Source organism: Arabidopsis thaliana (assembly GCF_000001735.4).
Source record: "Arabidopsis thaliana chromosome 1 sequence".
NCBI lineage: Eukaryota > Viridiplantae > Streptophyta > Magnoliopsida > Brassicales > Brassicaceae > Arabidopsis > Arabidopsis thaliana.
In genome coordinates, this window is record NC_003070.9 from 6899426 (window position 1) to 6922142 (window position 22717).

Consider the following 22717-nt stretch of genomic DNA (forward strand, 5'->3'; position numbering starts at 1 on the left):
TCCTGAATTTGGCAGGTAAACTACTTCATGTCTTTACAGGTTACAAAATTTCCATATTTTAGAAAACTAGAGCTTTTTATATTCGATTTGAAGAAGAAAAATGGATATTGGAACAGATGGGCTTTGTAGGCCCATAGTGGGCCAGCCCAAGATAGAAAAAAGAAAAGCCGTGGATTCGAAAGAGGAAATGGAAGGTGTAGGGTATCTCTCTGTTACCAAACTGATCAAAGTCATAACCACTACTCATCGTAATATTGACAATGCCTATTCTTTTGTACAATTTGTGCCACGTGTCCTATCCATAGTACTGCCAGGTAGGCGACATGTGTAATTGTTTTGTTTTGTAGCATTACGACAAAAGTTACAAAGGAAAAGCTGTGGACCTCTCTGCGAAATTGATAGTGAATGATTTTATTCTAACGTTGTGATTGAGTCACATATAGCCACTGCCTCATATGCTCTTAGAATATACATATTTTTGCAATTTGTTAATGCAAATACTAAATACAGACGATGACGCAAACAAACGAAGCCGTAGTCGGCAACTAAAAGCCAAAGGTGGAAAATGTTAGAAAGTTTGAGCGATAAACTCAGAGATTGCGTGTGAAGATGAAACAAACCTTTCACGACCTTAACCAAATATGATTAATCTCAAGACCAAACATAAAGTATGGTTATATTAATATTATAAATCAGAAGAAGCATCACTAATTGCTTCCATCTTAAGTCAAATTTATCAATCGTGCAAACTCATTTACTGTTTTCATCGCACTCACCGACAGAAATTGCAACTTCACCACATCAAAAAATTTCAAAACTGAATATAAATCATTATTAATTCAGTAAGTAACTAACTATAGGAGAGGATTATGAATCTTATGCATAAACATAATAATTACAAAAATACACATGCTTCAGACAAAAAAGCAACATAACACATGCTTCATGTCATCACAAATCAGTCAAGGACAAACCACCTTCTTTCTTTTCCTGAAAAAATTTCTGAATTCTGAATATCGAAAATGTTATCACTAGAAATAAATCAGTCGATGTGGTTTACATTAAAATACAGAGGCCGATAGTAATTCTCCAGGGAATTATGCTTAAAACAAATGTTCAATAGAAAAGAAAAAAAGAAGTGATTTTTAGCCTCTCATTGTGTGAAGGAAGAAACAAAAACTGTTAAAAAGAAACCACATCGAGGTTTAGAGTCAGAGTAGTTCTAAGACTTACGTGGCCTTCCTCTTCTTCCACCGGTCTTCACGGGTGGAGCCTTTCCGTTACTGGTGCGGCCGCCGCGTCCACGTGCTCCACGACCACGTCCTCTACCACGAGCACTCTGTTTCTTGCCATTGGCCTCTTCTCCATCTTCACTGTAGTCACTGTCTGCGTCACTACCTTGAACTTCCTTCTCCTTGTCGCTGTTATCTTCATCACTGTCTTGTTCAGAATCAGAGGAAGCTTTTGATGCTTTCCTCTTTTTAGAAGCACCTCTTTTGGTAACTGCTTGTTGCTTTGGTGCCAAAGTTTCTTCCTTGACTTCTTCTACACTCTCTGCTTAAAACAATCAAATACATCAAGAAATGTTTAAACTCTGTAGTGATTATTATTATTACGAATATACTGTACCTTCTAATGATCCTTTCCCGTCATAGACCTCGAGCTGCAGACAAAGTAAACAGTGTAAGGAAACAGATGAGGAGATACCAAACCTTGAAGAAATATATCTCTTCAGCTTTCTATTGAGGGCTCGAATAAAAAAAGGCTCTCTTGCTTTAGTTACCTGCTCAAGCCTATCAGCGATATCTGTTCTGTCAACAATGACCATTGAATGGCAAAAACCGCATGCCACACTACAGAAAAACATTCACAGGGAATTTAGAAAAACATCCAATTATTATTCTCTGAGGCGAACACTTGAGAAGTGAGAACTCACCCCATTACATGCATTCCCTCGAGCATATCCACCTTCTTAGGTGCTGCAGAGGATCTGAAACGAGAAAGAAGCATGGTTTATAATGATAGTCGTATGTGGTTATAAAACTAAAAGTTACTTATGGTGTGGCATACTTTTGACCGTTGGGGCCATAACCAAGTTCTCCATACTGAGCATGACCCCAACTTATGCAAGAACTGTCGGCACCAACAAAATGATGCATGCTTCCTGAATCCATCCAACGCAAGTTCCAACCACTGTATGAGGAAAGAATAATTTTACATTAATCATCAAATCAAAAGCAATATATCAATCGGTGGAATCTGTTTTAAACAAACCTTAAATCCATCATCGGTTTAGGGTACATCCAATCATCACCATTGTTCTTTATCTTTCCCCACATATATAACTGTCCACCACCTGACAACCCAAACAAGTTAAATTTCGTTTTAATATAGGACCAGAAGACTAACACAAGAAGCAAAAAGACAGTTCAGGTTAAAGTCACTTGCCAGCTGTACAAGCGGAGTTTGCAGAACCAGCAGAAAGAATGGCATTAGGAGGCAAAACATTATTCCTCTGAAACACATCAATACGGCGTGGAGCCCACTCATCTTTCTGCTCCCTATGTCCAAGCCTGAAATTGGCAACCAAACATCTCATGAGGAAGAGGAAGTTAGTTTCCATTTACAAATATTAAACATGAGCTAGTACCAACCTTCCATATCCACCAAATCCCCACCTGTGATATGTTTCAAAAAATGATGCATCAGAGATAACACACATAGAAGGACCAGTTCAAATTAACCAAAATTTTGAACAGATAAGTTACTTACGTGTAAACATATCCATTCTTATCTACGGCCACTGATTACGAGAAATTTTAATTATCAGAATGAGTAATTAGCTCCCCTGAAAGGTAAAGATTGAGGATAGAGAGAGAAAGAAATATGGTTTCTACCAGTATGATTTGTTCCACATGCAACTTTGACAATGGTTTCCCCTGCAAGAGAGGCGATGGCTTTAGGACGTGGCTGAGCTTCGTAGGCGAGTCTAACTGAACTATCCTTCATATTGAACTGAAATAATACACAAACAATGTAACCTGGTTCAAAGTAAATGATGGAGACATATTTACCTAATCTATTCATCAAGTACAATTCAGAGAGACTAAAGTAACTAAATTATGCATAGCAGACTTTACATAACAATTCAAGAAACAAGAGCTCAAAACTTGTTTGGAAGTTTCAAATAAACACAAACAATTCACGCTCCATACACCTCCAATCATGATAATAACTACAAGTAAGAGATAATAGTTGAAGACTGCATTGGTTGCACATCTACGCGCAGATAACTAAGTTACCTCATTATCAGTTCCATGACCAAGTTGACCATACTGTGGGAGACCGGCAGTCCTATAAACAAACAAACACTCTGAATTTGAGCAAGAAGTCTTACTAAAGTGAGACCCGTTAAAGGTGAAAGAAAACCCAAAATAACAGACTAGACCAGACTAAGAAACCATACAGTATAGAGGCTCCTTCAGTAGACGATAACCACACTGTGAAGTCAGCCCCACAGGCAACGTTTGTGACCTCATCAGACACAACACAGGGAAGAGGCGTCGATTCAACTTCTACAGAAACAAAACCTGTAAGATACAAATTTCACACCATTAGAACAGTTAGACACAAGCAGAAGTATGTAAAGCATTTCATACCGTTTTTGGCTGAACCCAAACCCAACTGCCCATACTTATTCCAGCCAAAACCAAGAGACTGTCCATCATCACTAACCACTACCGTGTGGTTCCTTCCTGCTGCCGCTTTCACAATTTTGTGCCTTCAATAAACATAGAAGCTCAATGCCTAACTATAACCAATTCAAAGCTTTAGCAGCCATGTAAATGTTCAAACAAAGAGTTAGTATCAGTCTCCACCAAACTCACTTAGAGAGTCCTGACACAACTGTTGGCCTATCACGTTGAATCATATCACCATGACCTAATTGACCTTTCTGAACAAACATCAAACAATTCCCATAAACCAAAATCATTCACAGTTTCCATTTCAGAGAAGACAAATAGAAGTAATCAAATCAAAACATACCTCATTACGTCCCCAAGTGTAACAACGACCTTCAACGTCCAATGCCACACAATGAAACGAAGCTATAAAAGATAAACAGTGTTAAGTAAGTAAACAGTATTTAAATCCTCCATTATCAAAGATACTCACAGAGAGATTAGCGAGAGTTACCGCAACCAGTGGCGACGAATCGAATGTTAACGCCGACGAGTGGCCTTAGCCGAGTAGGAGAGACCAAGTTACCTTCCATCGCACCTTTTCGTTTTCCAATGATATCCCAAGCCGTAGCACCACAGAACAAAAGCTCACCTCCCTTCTCCTCCGAGCTCTCATCTTTCTTCTCCGACGAATTCATCGCTTCCGCCATTACTTCTCCGACCAAAAACTTTCAAAATTTCAAATTTCAAAAAGCAGATCCAAAGACGATTATAGGAATTCGGATACGCGGCGAATCGTGTTGAAGCTAGAAAGTGGCGGGAAAACAACGGCTAGTAGTGTGATTGAGCAGATCGGAAGAGACGACAAAGATTGATTGAAGAAAAGGGAGAAAACCAAATTCAGAAACCCTAAACACAAAACAAAATAGTACAGAGAAAAACTACGAAAGAAGTAAAAAAAAGAGAGAGAGATAAAGTGAGAGGAAAATATAAAAAGAGGGATTAATTGAAGAGATTTGGGGATTTTCTCTATTACCAAGAATATACATATTTCTTTTATTTTAATTTCTTCGGCTCTTCATTGGGTCTTTTGCTTTTTTTTTGTGTAACGTTTTGTCTCTACTTTTTTTGTCACTATCTTTTGTTTTGTGCACTCGTGGAAATTTGTTTTAGCTTAATGTGTTTTTTTCTTGTTGTTATTAAAATACAAAGTTTGTCTTCCTAAGAAAATGAATTAAAAGATATTTTTCTCTCCCTGTTTTCTTTTTTTCTTTTTTTTGCTAATGTGTTAAAGTGAAATTGTTTGTCAGTTTATTGTTTTACTATATGTTAGTGAATAGAAATAGTTTTTGATGTTTTTATACATGAAAAAATAATAAACATTGCATAAATAAATAAAATATTTTACTCATAATATAAATGCAAAAATTCAGGAGATTGAGATAGAAAATGTTATATTCAAACTGAAAAAGACAAGTATGGAAAACAATAGAGAAATTAATAAACCAATATACTATAGAGTTGACCAGTTTTAATTCCTAATTAAGGCAAGAATATTACATTTTAGGCCTTTTATCATTTTACAAAATTCACCTGAGAAAATTTGATAAACCCTATGGATATATTAGGCCCACTGGCCCAGAGCGAGACAAAAACCCATTAGTAACCACGTCATCTATCCAACGCATTAGTCAACCAATTAAAATTGACTTTGAGGATCTCCACGTCAGCCTTCTATTTCAAAAATTCCAAAATTGAATACCAAAACCAAATAACCGTCTTTTGAATAATTAAAAAACCGCTATAACATGAGAGACACTATATAAGTGAAATCTCTAGTACATTGTACCCATTACTCTCGCAAACAAAAGAAACTGTCGCAAGTTATTGACGGTTATCATCATCATCATCGTTCTCTCGAAGAAATGGCACGTACGAAGCAAACTGCGAGGAAATCTACTGGTGGAAAAGGTCCAAGGAAGGAACTCGCTACCAAGGTTCTTTATATATCTTTGATTTTCTAACTTTTGTATCAGTGATATTAAGATTATGTTACGTTGTTGAATATTTTGAGAATGGGTTTCTAAGGTTTACGATTCTGTTTTTATCAGGCGGCGAGGAAAACTAGACGACCGTACCGTGGTGGAGTCAAGAGGGCTCACCGTTTCCGTCCTGGAACCGTCGCTCTTCGGTCAGATTCTCTTTTCTCTTTCTGTTTTTTTACCCGAATAATCTTTTCTCTCATGTTCTCAAAAATGGTTGCTGTCTTGTTGATGTGGAGGATAACAGTGAGATCCGCAAATACCAGAAGAGTACCGACTTGTTGATCCGCAAATTGCCTTTCCAACGACTTGTTCGTGAAATCGCCCAAGATTTTAAGGTTTATTCTAACTTCTCTCGATCAAGTTCGTTTACTAGTTTTAGTGATTTCGTGTGATATTTTACTTGTTGTTGTGATCACTGGAGTTCGTTTAATTTGGAGAAAGATATTAAGTGATTTCGATTTTACATAGGTGGATTTAAGGTTCCAAAGCCATGCGGTGCTCGCACTTCAAGAGGCAGCCGAAGCATACTTGGTGGGGTTGTTCGAAGACACGAATTTGTGTGCGATTCACGCCAAAAGGGTTACGATCATGTCCAAGGACATTCAGTTGGCCAGACGCATTCGTGGGGAACGTGCTTGAATCATCATGATGGTTCTGTGAATTTGTATTTTATGTATTTTTAGTGTTTTCGTTTTGTTCTTTGATGGGTGAGATAGAATCGTGTATATAGGTTTCTGATTCCTACTCTGATAAAACCCTTCCGTGTGTTTATTTTCTTTCTTTGGTATTTATTAGGATCTCTTTGTGTCTTGTTTGTAAAATAATCTGTTTCGTGAATGTTAAGTGAAATGTAGTATTTCATATATTTGTTACATGCGTTCATGTTTGTTTTGCTAGGAACACCAGTCTAAATTTTGCCAATAAAATAATTTACATTCAACTACAATGATATGCACCAGAGAAGAATAAGAAAAACGTACCAAATTATAATAAGGGTGTGTTGACAAAATAGTCACTTTTTCAAACTTAATTAGGAAAGTAGTCACTTTACTATTCATAATTTGCAAAATAGTCACTTTTCACTGTTTGATTCGTACACTTGGATTGTACATCACTTTTCTTATACAAATGTAAAGTGTACGCTGTGTATTTTTATATATATTTGTACATTAAAAGTGGTGTACAATCTAAGTGTACGTATCAAACAGTGAAAAGTATCAAACAGTGAAAAGTGACTATTTTGCAAATTATGAATAGTAAAGTGACTACTTTTCCAATGAAGTTTAAAAAAGTGACTAGTTTGCAAATTAACCCTTATAATAAACGTACCAAATACAAACATAGTACTCCTTAATATATACCATCAGATCTGGAGAAGGAAGAATAATATTATTCGACTTTTGTAAACTTTTACAAATTTGAGTATCAATCAACTTCATGATTAGAATCCAAGTTGACACTAAAGAGTTAATTAGCTAACCTCTTTATTTAATCATGCAAGCAGTACCAAATCGCTTTCTATCTTATGTCGTTCTTTGTCGTTGTATATAATAAATAAAGACCATGTTTCATTTAATTAATTCATGAAATAAAATTTAATCAAAAACATAAGTTAATATTTTTTGTTATTTTAAATCATGAATTAATTTTTGTAATTTTTCGTAGGCTTACTTCCTTGATTGGTCTCCTTCATGCATTAGTCTTGCATTTTCTTAATACAGCAAATTATCAATGATCAACCGATCGACATAGAAAAAGAGTAGTTAATTAATTTATTATCATCAAGTTGAGAAGACATATTCTTATTACATTCATATACAATTGATATCAGTAATATAACACAATTACACACAAAAATAAAGATATTAAATAAAAGTCAATGAATCATTCTAACTTTACCCAAACACCTTCGCTTGGTATGTCTTGATTCACCACAAAAATCATATAATAACCAGGCCATGCAATATTCGCCGACCTCGGAGTCCTCACTTGAACCTCATACATCGGCGATTTGCCTTTCCTCGTAAACTTAACATTGTCCAAAACCAAAACCCTCTGATTCATCGCGAAGCTATGCGTCGTGAACGTCGGAAATACCATAGTCACTTTCGCCGGAGTCGTAACTTCTCCGGTGACCGAAAATTTCAACTTCAAATTCGTCCCATATTTAATCATCGACTGAGGTTCAGGAGATATAATCTTGGGACGAAGATTCGAAAACTCCCGTTGTAGGTAAACCGGAGAGAAAGCTTCTAAGCTCAACTCCGTCGGGAAAAGCACTCCGGTGTAGTTATAAAACGCATGAGGATTGCTTCCTCCGACTAAAACCCTACCGTCACGTAGAAGAATAGCCGCGGAGTGATACATTCTCGGGATTGTAGTCGGCCTTAGCGATTCAAACCTAGAGCCAACCGGATTCTCGGGATGGTATAGGTCTGGTGCTAAAACCGGTGTACGACCAAGCTCCCATGCAGCAGTACCAAAAGATCCACCGTTGATTAGCAAAACATCTCCGTTTGGCAAAGGAATCATATCTCCCATAACTCTAGCATGTGGCATCTTCTCAACCGCCCATTCAGGTTTGGCATCGTTAATCTTGATCCTTGCACACGTGTCAAGCGCTTTCACGAAAGTTTTCTTTCTAGCGAGGTTGTATGATCCTTTTGGTGCACCTCCACACACTAGAACCTCCGTCTCGACATTATCCGCTTCAAGATTCTTTAACGGTAATAACACGGCTGAGCCAGTGCTCGGATAGTTTCTCGGATCACCACCGGGAATCGCCGGAAAAGTTTTCACCACCGTGTTCTTAACATAGTCGAGTAATATCGCTCTGTTATTAGCGAACATAAATAGATTCCCATCGGTATTCATAAACACAAAAGGATAAAGATTATTCTCTTGTCCTTGATCATGAGTCTCGGCCAAAAACGGTAACGCGACTACGTTAGGGTTTGTCGTTTTGGGAAAGAACTCGTAGTTGAATTGTCCTTGACCTCCCATGACGATTTGTTTACCGTCGGGAAGAATATGGTTGGAAGCGTACCATCTTCTCTTTTTTAAACCGTTGTTCATTTCGACCCAATCACATTGATTGTTATTACAAGGAGAAAAGGTTCTTGTCTTAAGTTCTCCGTCTCGGTCTCCACCGGTTTGGACAAGAACACCGTCCGGTCGAACCGAACCGGATGAGCACCATGTGTTGGATTGTACCGTTAAAGGTCGGATGGTGTTCGTTGCGACGTCGTATTCGATCGAGTGAGCTGTGCAGTCGATTTTGGAGACGGCGTCTTGGGGGTTGTCACGGCAGTTACCGTTAGGTAGAGAGATGTTTGATGGTCCGAAGTTGGTTCGGTCGTACATTACGACACGGTCGTTATGGAGAAGTTGCATATGCATCGCGGAGATTCCGACGTTGGGGGCGATGTATTTCCATAATCCTCGGGCGGCGGATGACACATGGTGTGTTAGAAGGAATTGGAGTGTGGTTAGGAAGAGAGCATAGAATATGAATGTTGCTCGTGCTGCCATTTTTTTGCTTTCAGGTTTAGTGTTTATTTGATCTTTATGAGATATTTTGTGGTATGTGATGAGAATGTACTGTGACTTGTGTCGTTTATATACTGGTCGATGGGATATTAGTATACGTTACGATATTCTAATAATGTATAGTTTTTATTTCTAGTTCTGTTAATATATAAAAGAGTAATATATAATCAAGGTCTCGAGTGTATAAGATATGATTAAATTTGGTTTGTTCGTTTTCTTAACTCTGATTTTAATGACCGTCCACTACCGTAGACGTTTGAAAGATTTAAGTTACCTTTGTGTATAAAACGATTCCTAACATTACAGAACTGTACAAAAGAACCAATAAAACTCTAAATTGAGACGTCATAATTTTTTTTCTTTTTCTTTAGTTGAGTTCTTATCATATTTAAAATCTTTCTCTAAACAACAAAGTTCTGCGGCGATTTAATGTTCTATATATTCAAAATCTTTCTCTAAACAACAGTATTTCTATGTCTGATTTTAGATTCAAAGAGAAATTTAATGGGAATTGAACAAAGTATTTACTGTATATGTTTTTATGTTTGGGTATTCACATTTCAGTCAAGAGAAACATTTATGGAGATAAATATATATGACACAATATTTTATTAAGTATGATTGTATTCAAATATAATAATAATCGTACTTTATATTACAGATATACAGAAATCAGAATATGATTCGTCGTCGAAGGAACCACATTGTATCATTGGATTTACATTATTAGTCTCGAGGGACTTAATCTATAAACATCGATTATTTGAGATTAATAAGTTTGAGAGACTGCAAGGGACGAATTAATGATGGAGATATGTTGTGTCAACATCAAACATGCATACAAACTATATATTATACAAGTCACAAGAGTTCTTTACGTTTTAGTTCTCACGATTTCTTCTGGTTCTTTGCATGCTAATTATTTTGGTCCTCGCAAGTTTTCTACTATTAAATAACAAACAAGGATAAAATAGCATACAAACGGATGTCAGTTTTTAGAAAAACATTCATGCACATACAATTGTACTATTCATTCCATTTGTGTAATGTCCATGCATTATTATACATGAAAAGTATATATAATAATGAAGAGTATTATGTATCGTGTTAATTATTTAGCACAAGTTTATAACAAAACTAGAGTCTTCTATGTGTTTGTGATTTTTTTTTATGTTGATAAACTGTCGTTTTATGTGGTTCCCGTCACCGATTACTAGCACAATACGATGACTCTAATTAGAATCAAACTAAATTGGTTAATACTTTCAGTTTTCTATATTTTCAAATAATTGATCTCAAAATTGACGTTGTTACTTGTTAATATCAGGACGAAATAAATAAACTGGTATGTGTACAATGATATTTATGATACTCGATTCAAAATATGAAAAATTGTACACTTACCACTTAACATATTCACAAATGATCTCTAACAGAAAAAAGAAAGTAAAAAACATATTCACAATAACCAAAAGAAATCAAAATCGTAATGAAATAACTCTACATGATCTTAATCCAAAGGTATATTCTCGACCAGTAAACCCATATGCGTTTTGGAGTAATCGTATTCCGGTCATTCTTAATCCAACAGACGGTTTGGAGTATTTGGACTAATCTTATCATCTAAATGGGAAGAAATACTAGTCGTTGTCAACTTGTCATTATGTTTGGTTAAATATATAAAAATGCGTAGCATATGAAACAACACCTGTTATAGAATAAAAAAAATCCCACAAGATTCATCATATCTTGATCTATACACAAAAATGCTCACAATAAATTTCTAGTTTAATATAATTTAAAATTTTTACATTTAATATTGCTTTAATTTAAATTTCAAAATTAATTAATTATTTTCGAAACAATTAATTAATTAATGATCAGATATAATTGACATATATAAAATAATCATTTATTGATATATATTTTTTTAATTAGAAGTCCTACAAAATTACAAATTAACAATTTCGTATATGGAGCCAACCCTTTTTTTTTGTTTGAGCAAACTTAATTTCCATTATAATTCAGATTGTGCAAATATATGAATTATGGTATATTTTATTTTTTTCTTTGCTGCGGTGTCAACCCTCTTAGTTTATAGGATGATTGGAGTCAATAATTTTAAACAGATATATAATAATATGAACTATATCCTCGAATGAACATATTTATATTATTGAATTATACATTAGCCTCGACGGACTTAACATATATGTACTCATCGATTATTTGAGATTAATTAGTTCGGTAGACTGCAGAGAACGAATTAATGATGGCGATGCTGTGTCAACATCAAACATGCAACTACATATTAATATTATACAAGTCAAACTCGTTACGTTTTTGACCTCTCATCAGGCGCTGTATCATCTGGTTCGTTGCATGTTATCTTCCCATGTATTTGATTTTTAAAGGAACGCAAAACATACATGCACATATATAAAATAATACTACTGTACGTGTTTGTTCCAACGATACAAAGTAAAATTATGTAGAACTTATATCTCCTTTGTTTAATTTCAATTATATGTAGAAAATATAAATTAAACATTTTGATATTTGAAAAATGTCCATCAATTTTTTAAAAAAAAACCTAAATCATGTCCATCAATTTTATACAACTGCGTACATCTATATTAATACACATTGTATATATCTTTTCATTTTCCACTCTAAATTATGTACATACATCGCATGTTGAGCCAATTTATTTACATTATTATTGGCCATGCTTTTTTCTTCATATACATTTAATAAATATGTATTCCGTAACACCAAATCTAATGATTGACCGTGACATTCCATTCCATTCATGAATGCGGTTAGTTGACTCTTTGTTTTTTATGTTGCTAATCATTCGCGTTACCATATTATTCACAAACATAATGTTAAATCGGTTAGTATGAGATTTTGTTTTAAGAAGTCAAAAAGAAAAAAGATTTTGTTTGGAAGCTGTTGATTTTATAATTGTAAATAAATACCTTATAAGTTTCGCTGACTTATGCTTATTAAACCTATCCGAAATAATAATTTCTAAAAAATGTTAATCTAACTTCTTTTCTTTAGGTCATAAGTTAATCTAACATTTAAAACATATTTATTAAGAGGATATGTCACTATCCACTGTATCTAAGTTATATCTGCCGACTGCCGATCGAGGGCCTAATGGTTAGCGTCGCTCGACCCATCTCGCATAAAAGTGTCATCCATCCAGGTCAACTACTACATTCTGATTAAAGGTTCAATTTATGCTAGCGCCGGCTTAAGCACTTACATAGATCATGAGACAAAACTTTAAAACTTAACAATCCAAGACATCAAACCCTACCGGCAGTGGCGGAGGGAGTGTATAATCATGGGGGTCAATTGACCCCTATGGATTTTAGAAAATTACTTTAGGTTTTGTTAATTTTTATAAATTGACCCTTTCCCAAAATATTATTGACCCCCATCAATATATATTCAAATATAGTCTAACAAAAAATATTAAACCTACAACAAATTAACCCAATTAATTTTATAAATAAAAAAATAAGTCTATTAAACTAAGTTAATCTCATTATTATTGTTTAACACAGTATAAATTACTTTAGATTTAATGTTTACTTTACTAGAACAGTTTTTTTCTTTCTCATATATATATTTTTTTTTGAAATTATCATTTATGAGGATATTATCATTTTTCTTAATTTTTTTTTTTTGGTATTTGGCTTACAAAAAGAGTGACCCCTGTATCTAATTATTCTGCCTCCGCCACTGCCTACCGGTTACTATAAACAAGCAAAGCAAACACTAAAAAATGTGTTATCTTGCAATTTTTGTTCCTACAAATGTCGTCAATAAACAGTTACGTATACCAATAAAGTTTCGCATTGTGCTCTTCTACTTTCTTACTCGTCTTCAAACCTTTCGTTCCCACACATATAGACTTTCACACGGTAACACATATCTTACTGAATTTTTAAAAGAAGAAGGTAATAGTAATTCCAAGAATCAAATTAAATCGATCAAAAAAATCCAATGTGTTATAGATGTTTGCCCAAATTTGTATGTTGCCCAAAGTTCTTTACGACGAGGCCATGGTTGCATACTTGCATGTGTTGGTACAAATAAAATAATTTGATACGTAATTGAAACATTTGAAAACAATCCATAGCATCATTGCATCAACAAATACAAGAATTTCACTACATCAGATAAAGTCTTCTTTTTTTTATTTATTAGATAAAGTCATTTTTGCATCACTTTCAATCCAGAATAAAGGTCAAATGAATCAACATTCCACGATTTTTTTTTTTTTTTTTTTTAAAGTTGTGTAAAAGTTAGAGCAATGTTCTTGTAGTTTTAGTTTCATCTATATAGTGCCTTTAATTAATTTCATCCAGTCAAATTAAGAACCATGTAACTCACTAAAACCATTTCATTCTAATTTGGTCCGGTTCGATTGAGATTGGGTTAGCTAATTTTAAGCCCGGTTTAGATTCACGCGCCGACTCATGGCCGGCAATTACTAATCAATCAAAATCATATCATTGACAAAAAAATTGGTTTCTCTCACAAAATCTGCCAACAGTTTTTGTCTCATTCCCGATCAGATCTCAACGACGACGAGCCATGGCTTCAACTTTCAGCGGCGATGAAACTGCTCCTTTCTTCGGATTCCTTGGCGCTGCCGCCGCTCTCGTTTTCTCCTGTACCATCTGATTTCTCCATTCCCCCGATCTCTTATCTCTTTTTTTCCCAGAATTGATTTTGATCCAAATCTGATCTGATCCGATTCGATCGGATTATGTTTCAGGTATGGGAGCAGCGTACGGGACAGCGAAGAGCGGGGTTGGTGTAGCGTCGATGGGTGTGATGAGACCAGAGCTTGTGATGAAATCGATTGTTCCTGTTGTTATGGCTGGAGTTTTAGGTATTTATGGTTTGATCATTGCTGTTATCATCAGTACCGGAATCAACCCTAAGGCCAAGTCTTACTATCTATTCGATGGCTATGCTCATCTCTCTTCCGGTCTTGCTTGTGGTCTCGCTGGTCTCTCCGCCGGTATGGCTATTGGAATTGTCGGCGATGCCGGTGTTAGGTAATTCTCGATTAAATTTCTCTATATGATGTATAACCTAATTCAATTGGTCGAATACGTTGGAAACTTTTCAGAAAATATCTTAGGCTTGGTTTGATTCTGTGTAAAATATCGGTTCTTTGTTCATACTTTGATTCAAATTGTTATGATCATGTGATGAAGTTTAACTGATGATTGATTCTAAATCATCAGAGCTTTATATGTGCGAGCTTAGTTCTTTTCATACCGTTGTTGATTTGCTATGTTAAAGTCTCTTACTTTGGTGTTAGTTGTTGTTGCTGTATGTGAGATTACGATTATATGATAGTCGCAGCTCCTGATATTGTTGTAAGTTTTTGTATGGAACTCGAGTTTTGAAAGGTGTTATGTGTTTGTAATTCTGGTGTGTGTTTTTGTGTTGCAGAGCGAATGCACAACAACCTAAGTTGTTTGTGGGAATGATTCTGATTCTCATCTTTGCTGAAGCACTTGCCCTGTACGGTCTCATTGTTGGTATCATCCTCTCTTCTCGAGCTGGTCAGTCTAGAGCCGAGTGAAATCCAGAGTATCTCTCTCTCTTATCGGCTACAGTCCTTGTAATGTTTTGGTATATTTTACTCTGTTTTCTTTTGTGGTATGTTTTTGAGTTTCTCATGAAAACAAGCAACATGGGTGAAATTTATTTGACTTTTGTTTCAAAACCCATTTCTTTTCTTTTTCATTTGCACACTATATATGGATACATCAATAAGTAATAAAATATGACGATTCAATGATTCTGTAGCCTTTGTAACTTCTCAGAAGCAATGATTTGAGTATTGTGTTGTTGAATCATGATTTTGGATGTATGGTAAAAAGATTTGAATAGTGTACCTGACATTATTAACAAACTTCTCTCGTCAATCAGAACATTATTTGGTTTCAGAGTTTCGAAACATCTGAGTTTTTTCCATGAGACAAAAACATGGATCCAAGGGTAGTAATTTAAACAAAACAATGAAAGGTGAAACAAAAGCCTCATATAGATCACTAAGGAGTTTCAATTCTGAAAGAGATGCAACTGGATTCTTTAGGCTGAAACAACGGCTTGTTGTTTTGCTTCGCTCTCTTGCAAGCTCTCATAGTATTTGACAAGAACATTCCATCCACTCGGACACATAAATCCATCTGGAGGATTCTCCCCTGTTCTTGCATAAGTTCGCATCTGTAAGCACAACAAAAAACACCGAATAAAAACTCAGGTGTAATCGCACATAAGCAGAACCTCGAAACTTGGAGCCTTCAATAAGAATCTTAAGTCTCAAAACTGTCTCTTACCTTTGTTCCAGAAATGAAAAGAAACTCTTTTGCACGAGAAGGATCGAAAAACGCCATCTTCTTCTCGATTGTATCGTAAGCTGCAACCTGAAAGATACAAAGAACACATGATTGGGAATTGAAGCAGCATATTCCGATAATCAAATAATCAAGAAACTTTGGTTTTGCAGTCAGAATCGATTTGTGTTACCCTAAATGGAAGAATATTGAGTTTCTCAAGTCCAGGGGCCATGCTTAAGACTCTCTTTCCATGATCAGGATCATATAGATCTCTCTTCTCAGTAGGGTGGCCCATTCCTGCAGGATCACGACCTACAATGTAGAAATTAGCACCAGCGTTAATCCTTGCCTTGGCGTGCCATTGAACTTCAGTTGGACCAGCATAGTGCATCGGTGACGGAAAGATCGAGACAATAGTAGTCTTCGGGTCAAGAACTCCATCTTCTAGAACCTACACATCATAAGCAAATCAAATCATAATCTCTCTTTACAACAAATTCTTTATGAGGAAAACGAACTCGGAAACAACAGCAAATATGCACCTTGCTATGTTGTTCCATTCTAACATCAAGAGGAACATCATCAGCTTTAGTGAAACCTCCTAAAGGATGAAGCAAGAGAACAGGGTTCTTGTACCCCATTTCCAAAAGCCTTTTCCGTGTATCATTCATCAACAGAGCATGTCCATTGTGCACAGGATTCCTTAACTGAAACGCAAAAACAGCATCTGCTTGACGATTATCAAACTCTTCCCTAAGCTGTTTAGGAGAGAGCCTGTAATGATCAAGCCCATCGTTATACTTAATCGGTTCAAAAACTTCTAAATCACCACCAATCAGCCAGTTTCCAGATGGAGTAATATATTCTTCCACATAAGGCAATCCTGGAGAAGTAGTTCCCCAAGTTCTAGCTATCCTTTCTTCCTTATTGTGTTTGTAAATCTCCACACTACAAATTACAAACAAAGACTACACAAATCAACAACATTACATATAAAGCACCTAACAAAGTTCAAATTTTTATACACATATACCTTCGGAGAGAACCAATGATATCTCCTTGAGGGCAAACAAGAGCAACATTCTCAGATGATCCGATCTGTTCCTTAGTATCATCATCAATAGCAAGAACAATAGGAAGAGACATGTTCACAAAAGTCCCATTTTTTAACCTAAGAGAATTAAAATGCAAACTTTGCAAATACTCATCTTCTCTCATGAACCCTTTTAAAGGACTAGCCCAACCTTCACTAATCACATGAACCCACTCAAGATCAATCTGATTCAGCTTCACTTTAGGCATCGTCTCTGATTCAGCTTTCTTCACTCCAATCTCAGTTTCCGGTACAATCAATTCCACCAATTCACCACCGTCGGGATCAATCAACGAGCTCTTAACAGTCATTTTCGAAACAGATTGCATTGTTAGGTTTCGTTTATAGACCAAATTGAGAAAAGGGTTGTTATTAGAAGAGGAAAGGAAGGAGATTTGGTTGGTGAAAGAGGATGGTTTTGAGTTTCTAGGTTGGAAGAGAGTGATGTGAGAAACGTAAGAGGATCTGATCATAAGAGACATGAATCTTGTTGAAGATAGCTACTTTGGGACAAAAGCGAGAGAAGTGGAGAGTAGAGAGTGAACAGTGAAGGTGAGATTAGGAGGAACATGTTGGAGGAGGAAGAAGAAGATCCACACGTTATTCCACTTTTGGCTCCTTTGCTTTTTTAGTTGCAGGAACTTTTTTGTTTGTGGATGTGATTATTATTGCCTTTTCTGTGAAATGTCTTTTTCACCCTTTGTTTTTCTCAAGATGGGCCCTTAGGGACCATTAAGGTTTAATCATTTGATTCGGCCCATCAATCGATATTTGTACAACTTTTCGTGGAAGAAAGGTAACTTGGGAAAGTTCAATTCAAAACCCTAAAGTTTTTGAGCCACCAATGAAGAAGAATAAGGTGCCAACAGAATTGATTTTTTCACTTCCAAATGATTTGTTAGTGAACATCTTAGCCCGTGTCTCGAGGTTGGATTATCCAATTCTCTCCTTAGTCTCCAAGCGTTTCAGCTCGGTCCTTACTTTACCGGAGCTTTACCAGACCCGGTCACTAGTAGGTCTTACCGAGAATTGTCTTTATGTGTGCTTACTGTCCTCTCGTGCTGACCGTATCCCTAGCTGGTTCAAGCTTTGTCGGAGACCTATCCTAGCCAGTGACACTAGGAAGTCAAGTGGGTATGTTTTGGCAACAATACCAATTCCACATTCTCCTCCTTTGCACAGGTCAAGTCTCGTGGCGGTTGGTTCTAATATCTATAACATTGGCGGATCCATCTCCCAATCCCAGTCATCTAGTGTCTCAATCCTAGACTGCTGGTCTCACACGTGGCTCGAAGGTCCAAGCATGCAGGTGGAGCGGGAGTACCCATCAGCCAGTTTACTTGATGGAAAGATATACGTAACAGGAGGCTGTTATAAACACTACAATCCATCAAACTGGATGGAGGTTTTCGATCTATAAACCGAAACTTCGGAGCCTGTGTTGAGCCGTGCAGGTAGGTTGACGTTTCATGGCTGTGGTGATCAAACTGATAACGTAGTGGTTGATGGAAAGCTACACAGTTGTGGTGGGTATAAGGGTGTGGCTTACAACCCCAATGATGGTAGATGGGATAGTTTAGGATCAGAGATGAATTTGGGTCTGAAATGGTCTTCATCTTGTGTGATAGAGAACGTGATTTACTATTATTATCACAATGAAAATATCAAATGGTATGACACTAAGGTAAGATCCTGGAGAACTTTGAATGGTTTGAAAACACTACCTAGGTTTGCTCGTTATGCCAATGTTAGGTTGGCAGATTATGGTGGGAAAATGGCACTTTTTTGGGACAAGTTTACTGGTTGTGGCAATCAGAATAGGATGATTTGGTGTGCGATTATTGCTCTTGAAAGACGCAATAATGAAGAGATTTGGGGGAATGTCGAGTGGTCTGATGCAGTGCTTCCGCATCAAGTTCCTATGGCCTATGTATGTGAGTATGTTGTTGCTGTCAACGTTTGATGAATGGCATAAGAGATACACTTGAATGTGGTGAATCTTTAGTATGATACATGTGGAAACTTTCTAGCACATCTAACATATATTACTATATGCAATACAAAACCATATACATGAAAGCAGGTTCATACATTAATAGAATGACCAAGCGAATAAGGTGTGTGATTCTAATTAATAAAAATCTCATTTAAAAAGATTCTACCGAGGAAGAAGTAGTAACCAAACTCGACAAAAGACCAACAACAAGAGCACTGTTATAAGTGCTTGGCTCATTTTGCATAGAATTGTTCCTTGCGTCTATAAACGTGTCATTCAAAAACGGTCCACCAACAAGTGCTCCATAAGCTACATTCGGATTTGGTTCATCCGAGTTAAGCCACTTAAACCCATCTTTGCATCCTGTGGTTGCATCAGCTGGTATTGAAGCTCCTCTATGATGCACAAATTCTGGATATTTCTCACCATATCCCACCAAATAGCTCATTTTCTCCGGATTTTTCCCTAACATGTAATCAGCCTGCACATTATATATGCATATATCAAGTTACAGTATTATACGTTTAATTAAGAGGAAAAATAAGAAACCAAATTAATATGCATATGGACCTGAGATCTAGCGAATTTTCTGAGATCTGAAGGTTTAAAGGATTGGTCACTGCAAGATAGTTCCTTAACACCAGAGGTGAGCATATAGTCACTGTAGAGTGTAGCTAGAAATGCAGAGGACACAGGGTGTTGCAGGGCATTCCATTCACTTACCCATATTAGACCACCTTTAATATCAAAACAAAATCAAATGAGATAATTAACAATGATTCAGTGAATGGTGTAACGTGAGATGTAAGGAAAGTACCATCGGTTCTACTAGATGTAGCAGTTGGTGAGCTTGGTATAAGCCCACACATGACAGCTTCTGCTGTTTCTTTAAAACCTTGAAGTCCTTTGCTTCCTGATAACCCTTTTTTGAAAAAGGTTAATCTTGATAATAGTATCTGCAAATGTATTAGATAAGTCACAAAATGTTATAATCAAACAAACATGAATCATGATTTGTAAAGAAGTGTCTTGTTCTTTATACATGTGTTCCTGGAAGCTTGTTGTCCCAACTAAACCATGATGGACTTCCAAAATTACCAAACTCTTCACCATTTTCCGACACAAAGTCAAGATATGTTTGATCCTCTGTTGCATGGTACAACCATGAAGCTGCCCAAAGAAGCTCATCTCCATAACCAGTTGAGTTATAATAAGACTGAACCTCAGGTATATTAACACTGTAAGATCCTCTGTTATTATCCGCAAAATCGAACAACTGCTTCGCATGTTTCAAAAGCGTGCTTGAATACTTGGTATCACTTTCTTTAAAGACTAAAGATGCTGCAGCCATAGCTGCTGCTGTCTCTGCAGCAACCTCAGTCCCTGGAGTCTTTGTATCAATCTTAGTAAGAGTTCTCTTTCTAGTCATTGTTTCTGGTCTATCCCAACATTTATGATCCGTCACTGGATCTCCCACCTACAATGTTAAAGTCAGTAATATAACTTGAGAACTTATGAAAGATTTGTGTGTTTGATCACTACCGTGTACCTGAATATAGAGGACATTTGGAGAAGGATGAGCATTGATGAGAAAATCAGTAGTCCATTTGAGAGAGTCTTTAGCATGATCCAGTAAGTTCAGAGAAGCCATTTGATCACCGTATTCAAGAATGGACCATGAGAGAACTGTAGCAGTGAAAGCCATTGGGAAACCAAACTTCATGTGATCTCCAGCATCGTACAAACCTTTCGAAAGATCGATACTTGCTTCGCTTCCATCTTTAAGACCTGAATCTCCTCTCCATGATATCTCGTTGTTTTCAAGCTTACCAGCTACATCAAAAAACATGAAATTAATTTGTGACAAAAGCATAAACAAATAATCTCATTGAAGAATCGTTTACATTTCTGGATATCGAAGAATTGCATAGCGATCTTGAGAGCATTAGCGTAGTTTTTAACATTGGAGCCATCATCATCGGAGTGGTTTGATCTATGTCTGATTGTGAAAATGACAGCGATGATTATAGCGATTAAGATGATAACGCCGATGAACACACTACAACAACAACATCTTGACCTTGGTTTCGCCACCATTTTGTTCTAAAAAGAAAAACAGAGCTAGATAGATCTCAAAATGTCAATGGAGATACATTTTAGAGATGGCAAAAGTTTTGGCTAGATCTAGAGATTCGAGAATGACGACGATTCAAGAGAGGGAAGTAACAGATTTTGTCTAAATAAGGAAATTGTGATTAGGACACCGACACTGATCAATCAAACCAACGCGGGACGAGATCTGTTTCTTTTATGGTGTTTTCGTAATTACGGAAGTAACCTTGCCTGGGAAGGAAGCAATGTGGAGAGTACAAGGTCCCTATTGGTAGTTGTGGTGATGTTTAATCCTTTTTTGGGTAATACTTACCTGTAAAATTCATTACGAATCATTCATTAGTCAACTCCAACAACCACGTCTTTTATTTAATTGTTATGGGAAACAGATATTTACTTCCTATAAATATACCAATATTCAGATTATAAACTAGATACTAGGATTGTGATAGTCTTTGAAAATAAATTTTGTATTTGATTGTGACTAAAGAAAAATTCAATATGATAAGAGTGATAAGTGATGTCATATAAACTCACGGGCTAGTTACGGATTTAATGGGTCAGATCACTTAATTTCGGCCCATTAAGGCAGTTTTTTTTTAATTATCTGCCACGTGACAAAAATTTGGACACCAAATTGTGCCAAGATTCCAAGTTCACTTTTTGCTAATTAATTTTGAATTACAAATTCGTAATACTTAACATAGCATTATAGTACAATTTGTTGATCCAAATAGAGTTTATTGTTTGTTCTAGAGTGAGATTGGTTTCCAGATAAATCGATGAAATTGATTAGATGATGATTAATGAGCTTACTTTGTTTATGCGAATCGTACGCGGCTCATACTCTTGGATAATAATGAACACAGATGATGATTATTGTGCTTAGTTTTAACATGTAGACAAGAACGAAAGAAAAACTGAAGTAATATTTTTTAAAAAAATAGAAGTTGCATTGTATCACAAGTTAAACACCAAAGAGTTTAGTAAGAGGTTTTAATTTGTCACAAAAAACGAAAGAACCAAGAATCAAGAGCAACATCTTATTATTGTGCCTGGCGGCGGCATAATATTAACAACCATAATATTTTGTCACACATACTGAGTTTCAGTGCCTTCTCCCATAAGATAATATACAACTAATTAACTAAACATACTATTCAAAGCAAACAAAAAATCTTACATGGAAGAGATAACAGATTGGACTTTAACCCATTGGTTACAAACTCTTTAAACTTATTTTTGAAGTTTTAAGGAAAATTGTGACAAATAGGTTTAAGTTTAGTTTAATCTATTACCACTTCCTGTAAGATTTTTCGGTCATTTGAATACATGTTTCGCTGTATATAATCTTATGTGGAAAAATCAAATTTGTAAGTTTGTTATAATCTACTCCGTAGTCATCTTATATACTTCTCAACGAAAATTAGTGAGAGGTTTAATTTTTTTACAAATAAGATTGAACCAAATCATCAAGAGCAAATTTACGTACATGGTGACTGGGGAGCAACATCTTATTGTTGTGCATGGCGGCGGCATAACCTTATCATCTACAATATTCCATTTCCATCCTCCCACGTCACCTCTAATAAGTTCCAGTGCCTTCTCTACTGTGGCTTCTCACATAAAATTGTATACAACTAAACATACTATTTAAAGCAAACCAAAAGACTTACATGAAGTGATAACATATTGGACTTAAACTCATTGGTTACAAACTCCTTAAGCTTATCCTTGAAGTTTTAAAGAAAGATAAGTAACTATATCATATGATTGCTTTATTTCTCGTCTGGAGACTACAATGATAAAACCAAGGAGCTTGTGACAAATGGATTTAAGTCTTAATTTGTAACCAAATT

At 36.0% G+C, this 22717-nt stretch overlaps 7 protein-coding genes across 10 annotated transcripts; 3 read left to right on the forward strand and 4 right to left on the reverse strand.

The window, feature by feature from the left end:
* Positions 1 to 911: 911 nt before the first annotated feature.
* AT1G19880 (Regulator of chromosome condensation (RCC1) family protein) lies at positions 912 to 4730 on the reverse strand. Its single transcript, NM_101843.4, has 16 exons — positions 4198 to 4730; positions 4048 to 4109; positions 3888 to 3955; positions 3660 to 3781; positions 3467 to 3590; positions 3303 to 3354; positions 2898 to 3015; positions 2773 to 2803; positions 2655 to 2678; positions 2449 to 2573; positions 2275 to 2356; positions 2071 to 2193; positions 1937 to 1990; positions 1784 to 1853; positions 1630 to 1663; positions 912 to 1554 (listed from the first exon to the last, which is right to left on the reverse strand). The coding sequence occupies exons 1-16, from the start codon at positions 4391 to 4393 to the stop codon at positions 1223 to 1225; spliced, it is 1617 nt and encodes a 538-aa protein (NP_173417.2). The 5' UTR covers positions 4394 to 4730; the 3' UTR covers positions 912 to 1222.
* An 807-nt stretch (positions 4731 to 5537) lies between these two features.
* On the forward strand, positions 5538 to 6603 carry MGH3 (male-gamete-specific histone H3). Its single transcript, NM_101844.2, has 4 exons — positions 5538 to 5680; positions 5795 to 5874; positions 5973 to 6063; positions 6197 to 6603. Exons 1-4 carry the CDS (start codon positions 5609 to 5611, stop codon positions 6365 to 6367), a joined length of 414 nt encoding a protein of 137 aa, NP_173418.1. The 5' UTR covers positions 5538 to 5608; the 3' UTR covers positions 6368 to 6603.
* Positions 6604 to 7473: 870 nt separating this feature from the next.
* AT1G19900 (glyoxal oxidase-related protein) lies at positions 7474 to 9380 on the reverse strand. The gene has a single exon (NM_101845.3). It carries the CDS (start codon positions 9257 to 9259, stop codon positions 7613 to 7615), a length of 1647 nt encoding a protein of 548 aa, NP_173419.1. The 5' UTR covers positions 9260 to 9380; the 3' UTR covers positions 7474 to 7612.
* Positions 9381 to 13575: 4195 nt separating this feature from the next.
* On the forward strand, positions 13576 to 15209 carry AVA-P2 (ATPase, F0/V0 complex, subunit C protein). Of its 2 annotated transcripts, none has more exons than NM_101846.4 (3): positions 13576 to 13970; positions 14076 to 14361; positions 14765 to 15169. In NM_101846.4, exons 1-3 carry the CDS (start codon positions 13892 to 13894, stop codon positions 14895 to 14897), a joined length of 498 nt encoding a protein of 165 aa, NP_564098.2. In that variant the 5' UTR covers positions 13576 to 13891; the 3' UTR covers positions 14898 to 15169. The 2 variants fall into 2 exon arrangements, with proteins under 2 accessions (NP_564098.2, NP_001321379.1); NM_001332418.1 differs by having other exon boundaries at positions 13675 to 13970; positions 14076 to 14688; positions 14765 to 15209.
* On the reverse strand, positions 15093 to 17398 carry APS2 (Pseudouridine synthase/archaeosine transglycosylase-like family protein). Its single transcript, NM_101847.4, has 5 exons — positions 16691 to 17398; positions 16200 to 16605; positions 15848 to 16108; positions 15658 to 15744; positions 15093 to 15544 (listed from the first exon to the last, which is right to left on the reverse strand). The coding sequence occupies exons 1-5, from the start codon at positions 17230 to 17232 to the stop codon at positions 15410 to 15412; spliced, it is 1431 nt and encodes a 476-aa protein (NP_564099.1). The 5' UTR covers positions 17233 to 17398; the 3' UTR covers positions 15093 to 15409.
* A 196-nt stretch (positions 17399 to 17594) lies between these two features.
* On the forward strand, positions 17595 to 18713 carry AT1G19930 (Galactose oxidase/kelch repeat superfamily protein; the record flags this gene model as incomplete). The annotated part of the gene is made up of 2 exons (NM_101848.1): positions 17595 to 18120; positions 18205 to 18713. The coding sequence occupies 2 exons, from the start codon at positions 17595 to 17597 to the stop codon at positions 18711 to 18713; spliced, it is 1035 nt and encodes a 344-aa protein (NP_173422.1).
* A 20-nt stretch (positions 18714 to 18733) lies between these two features.
* On the reverse strand, positions 18734 to 22554 carry GH9B5 (glycosyl hydrolase 9B5). 3 transcript variants are annotated; one of them, NM_001332419.1, is made up of 7 exons: positions 22351 to 22554; positions 20651 to 21171; positions 20296 to 20579; positions 19789 to 20223; positions 19564 to 19702; positions 19317 to 19483; positions 18745 to 19227 (listed from the first exon to the last, which is right to left on the reverse strand). In NM_001332419.1, the coding sequence occupies exons 2-7, from the start codon at positions 20841 to 20843 to the stop codon at positions 18898 to 18900; spliced, it is 1548 nt and encodes a 515-aa protein (NP_001321680.1). In that variant the 5' UTR covers positions 20844 to 21171; positions 22351 to 22554; the 3' UTR covers positions 18745 to 18897. The 3 variants fall into 3 exon arrangements, with proteins under 3 accessions (NP_173423.1, NP_001321680.1, NP_001321679.1); NM_101849.2 differs by lacking the exon at positions 22351 to 22554 and having other exon boundaries at positions 18734 to 19227; positions 20651 to 21056; NM_001332420.1 differs by lacking the exons at positions 18745 to 19227; positions 22351 to 22554 and having other exon boundaries at positions 19256 to 19483; positions 20651 to 21006.
* Positions 22555 to 22717: the final 163 nt, after the last annotated feature.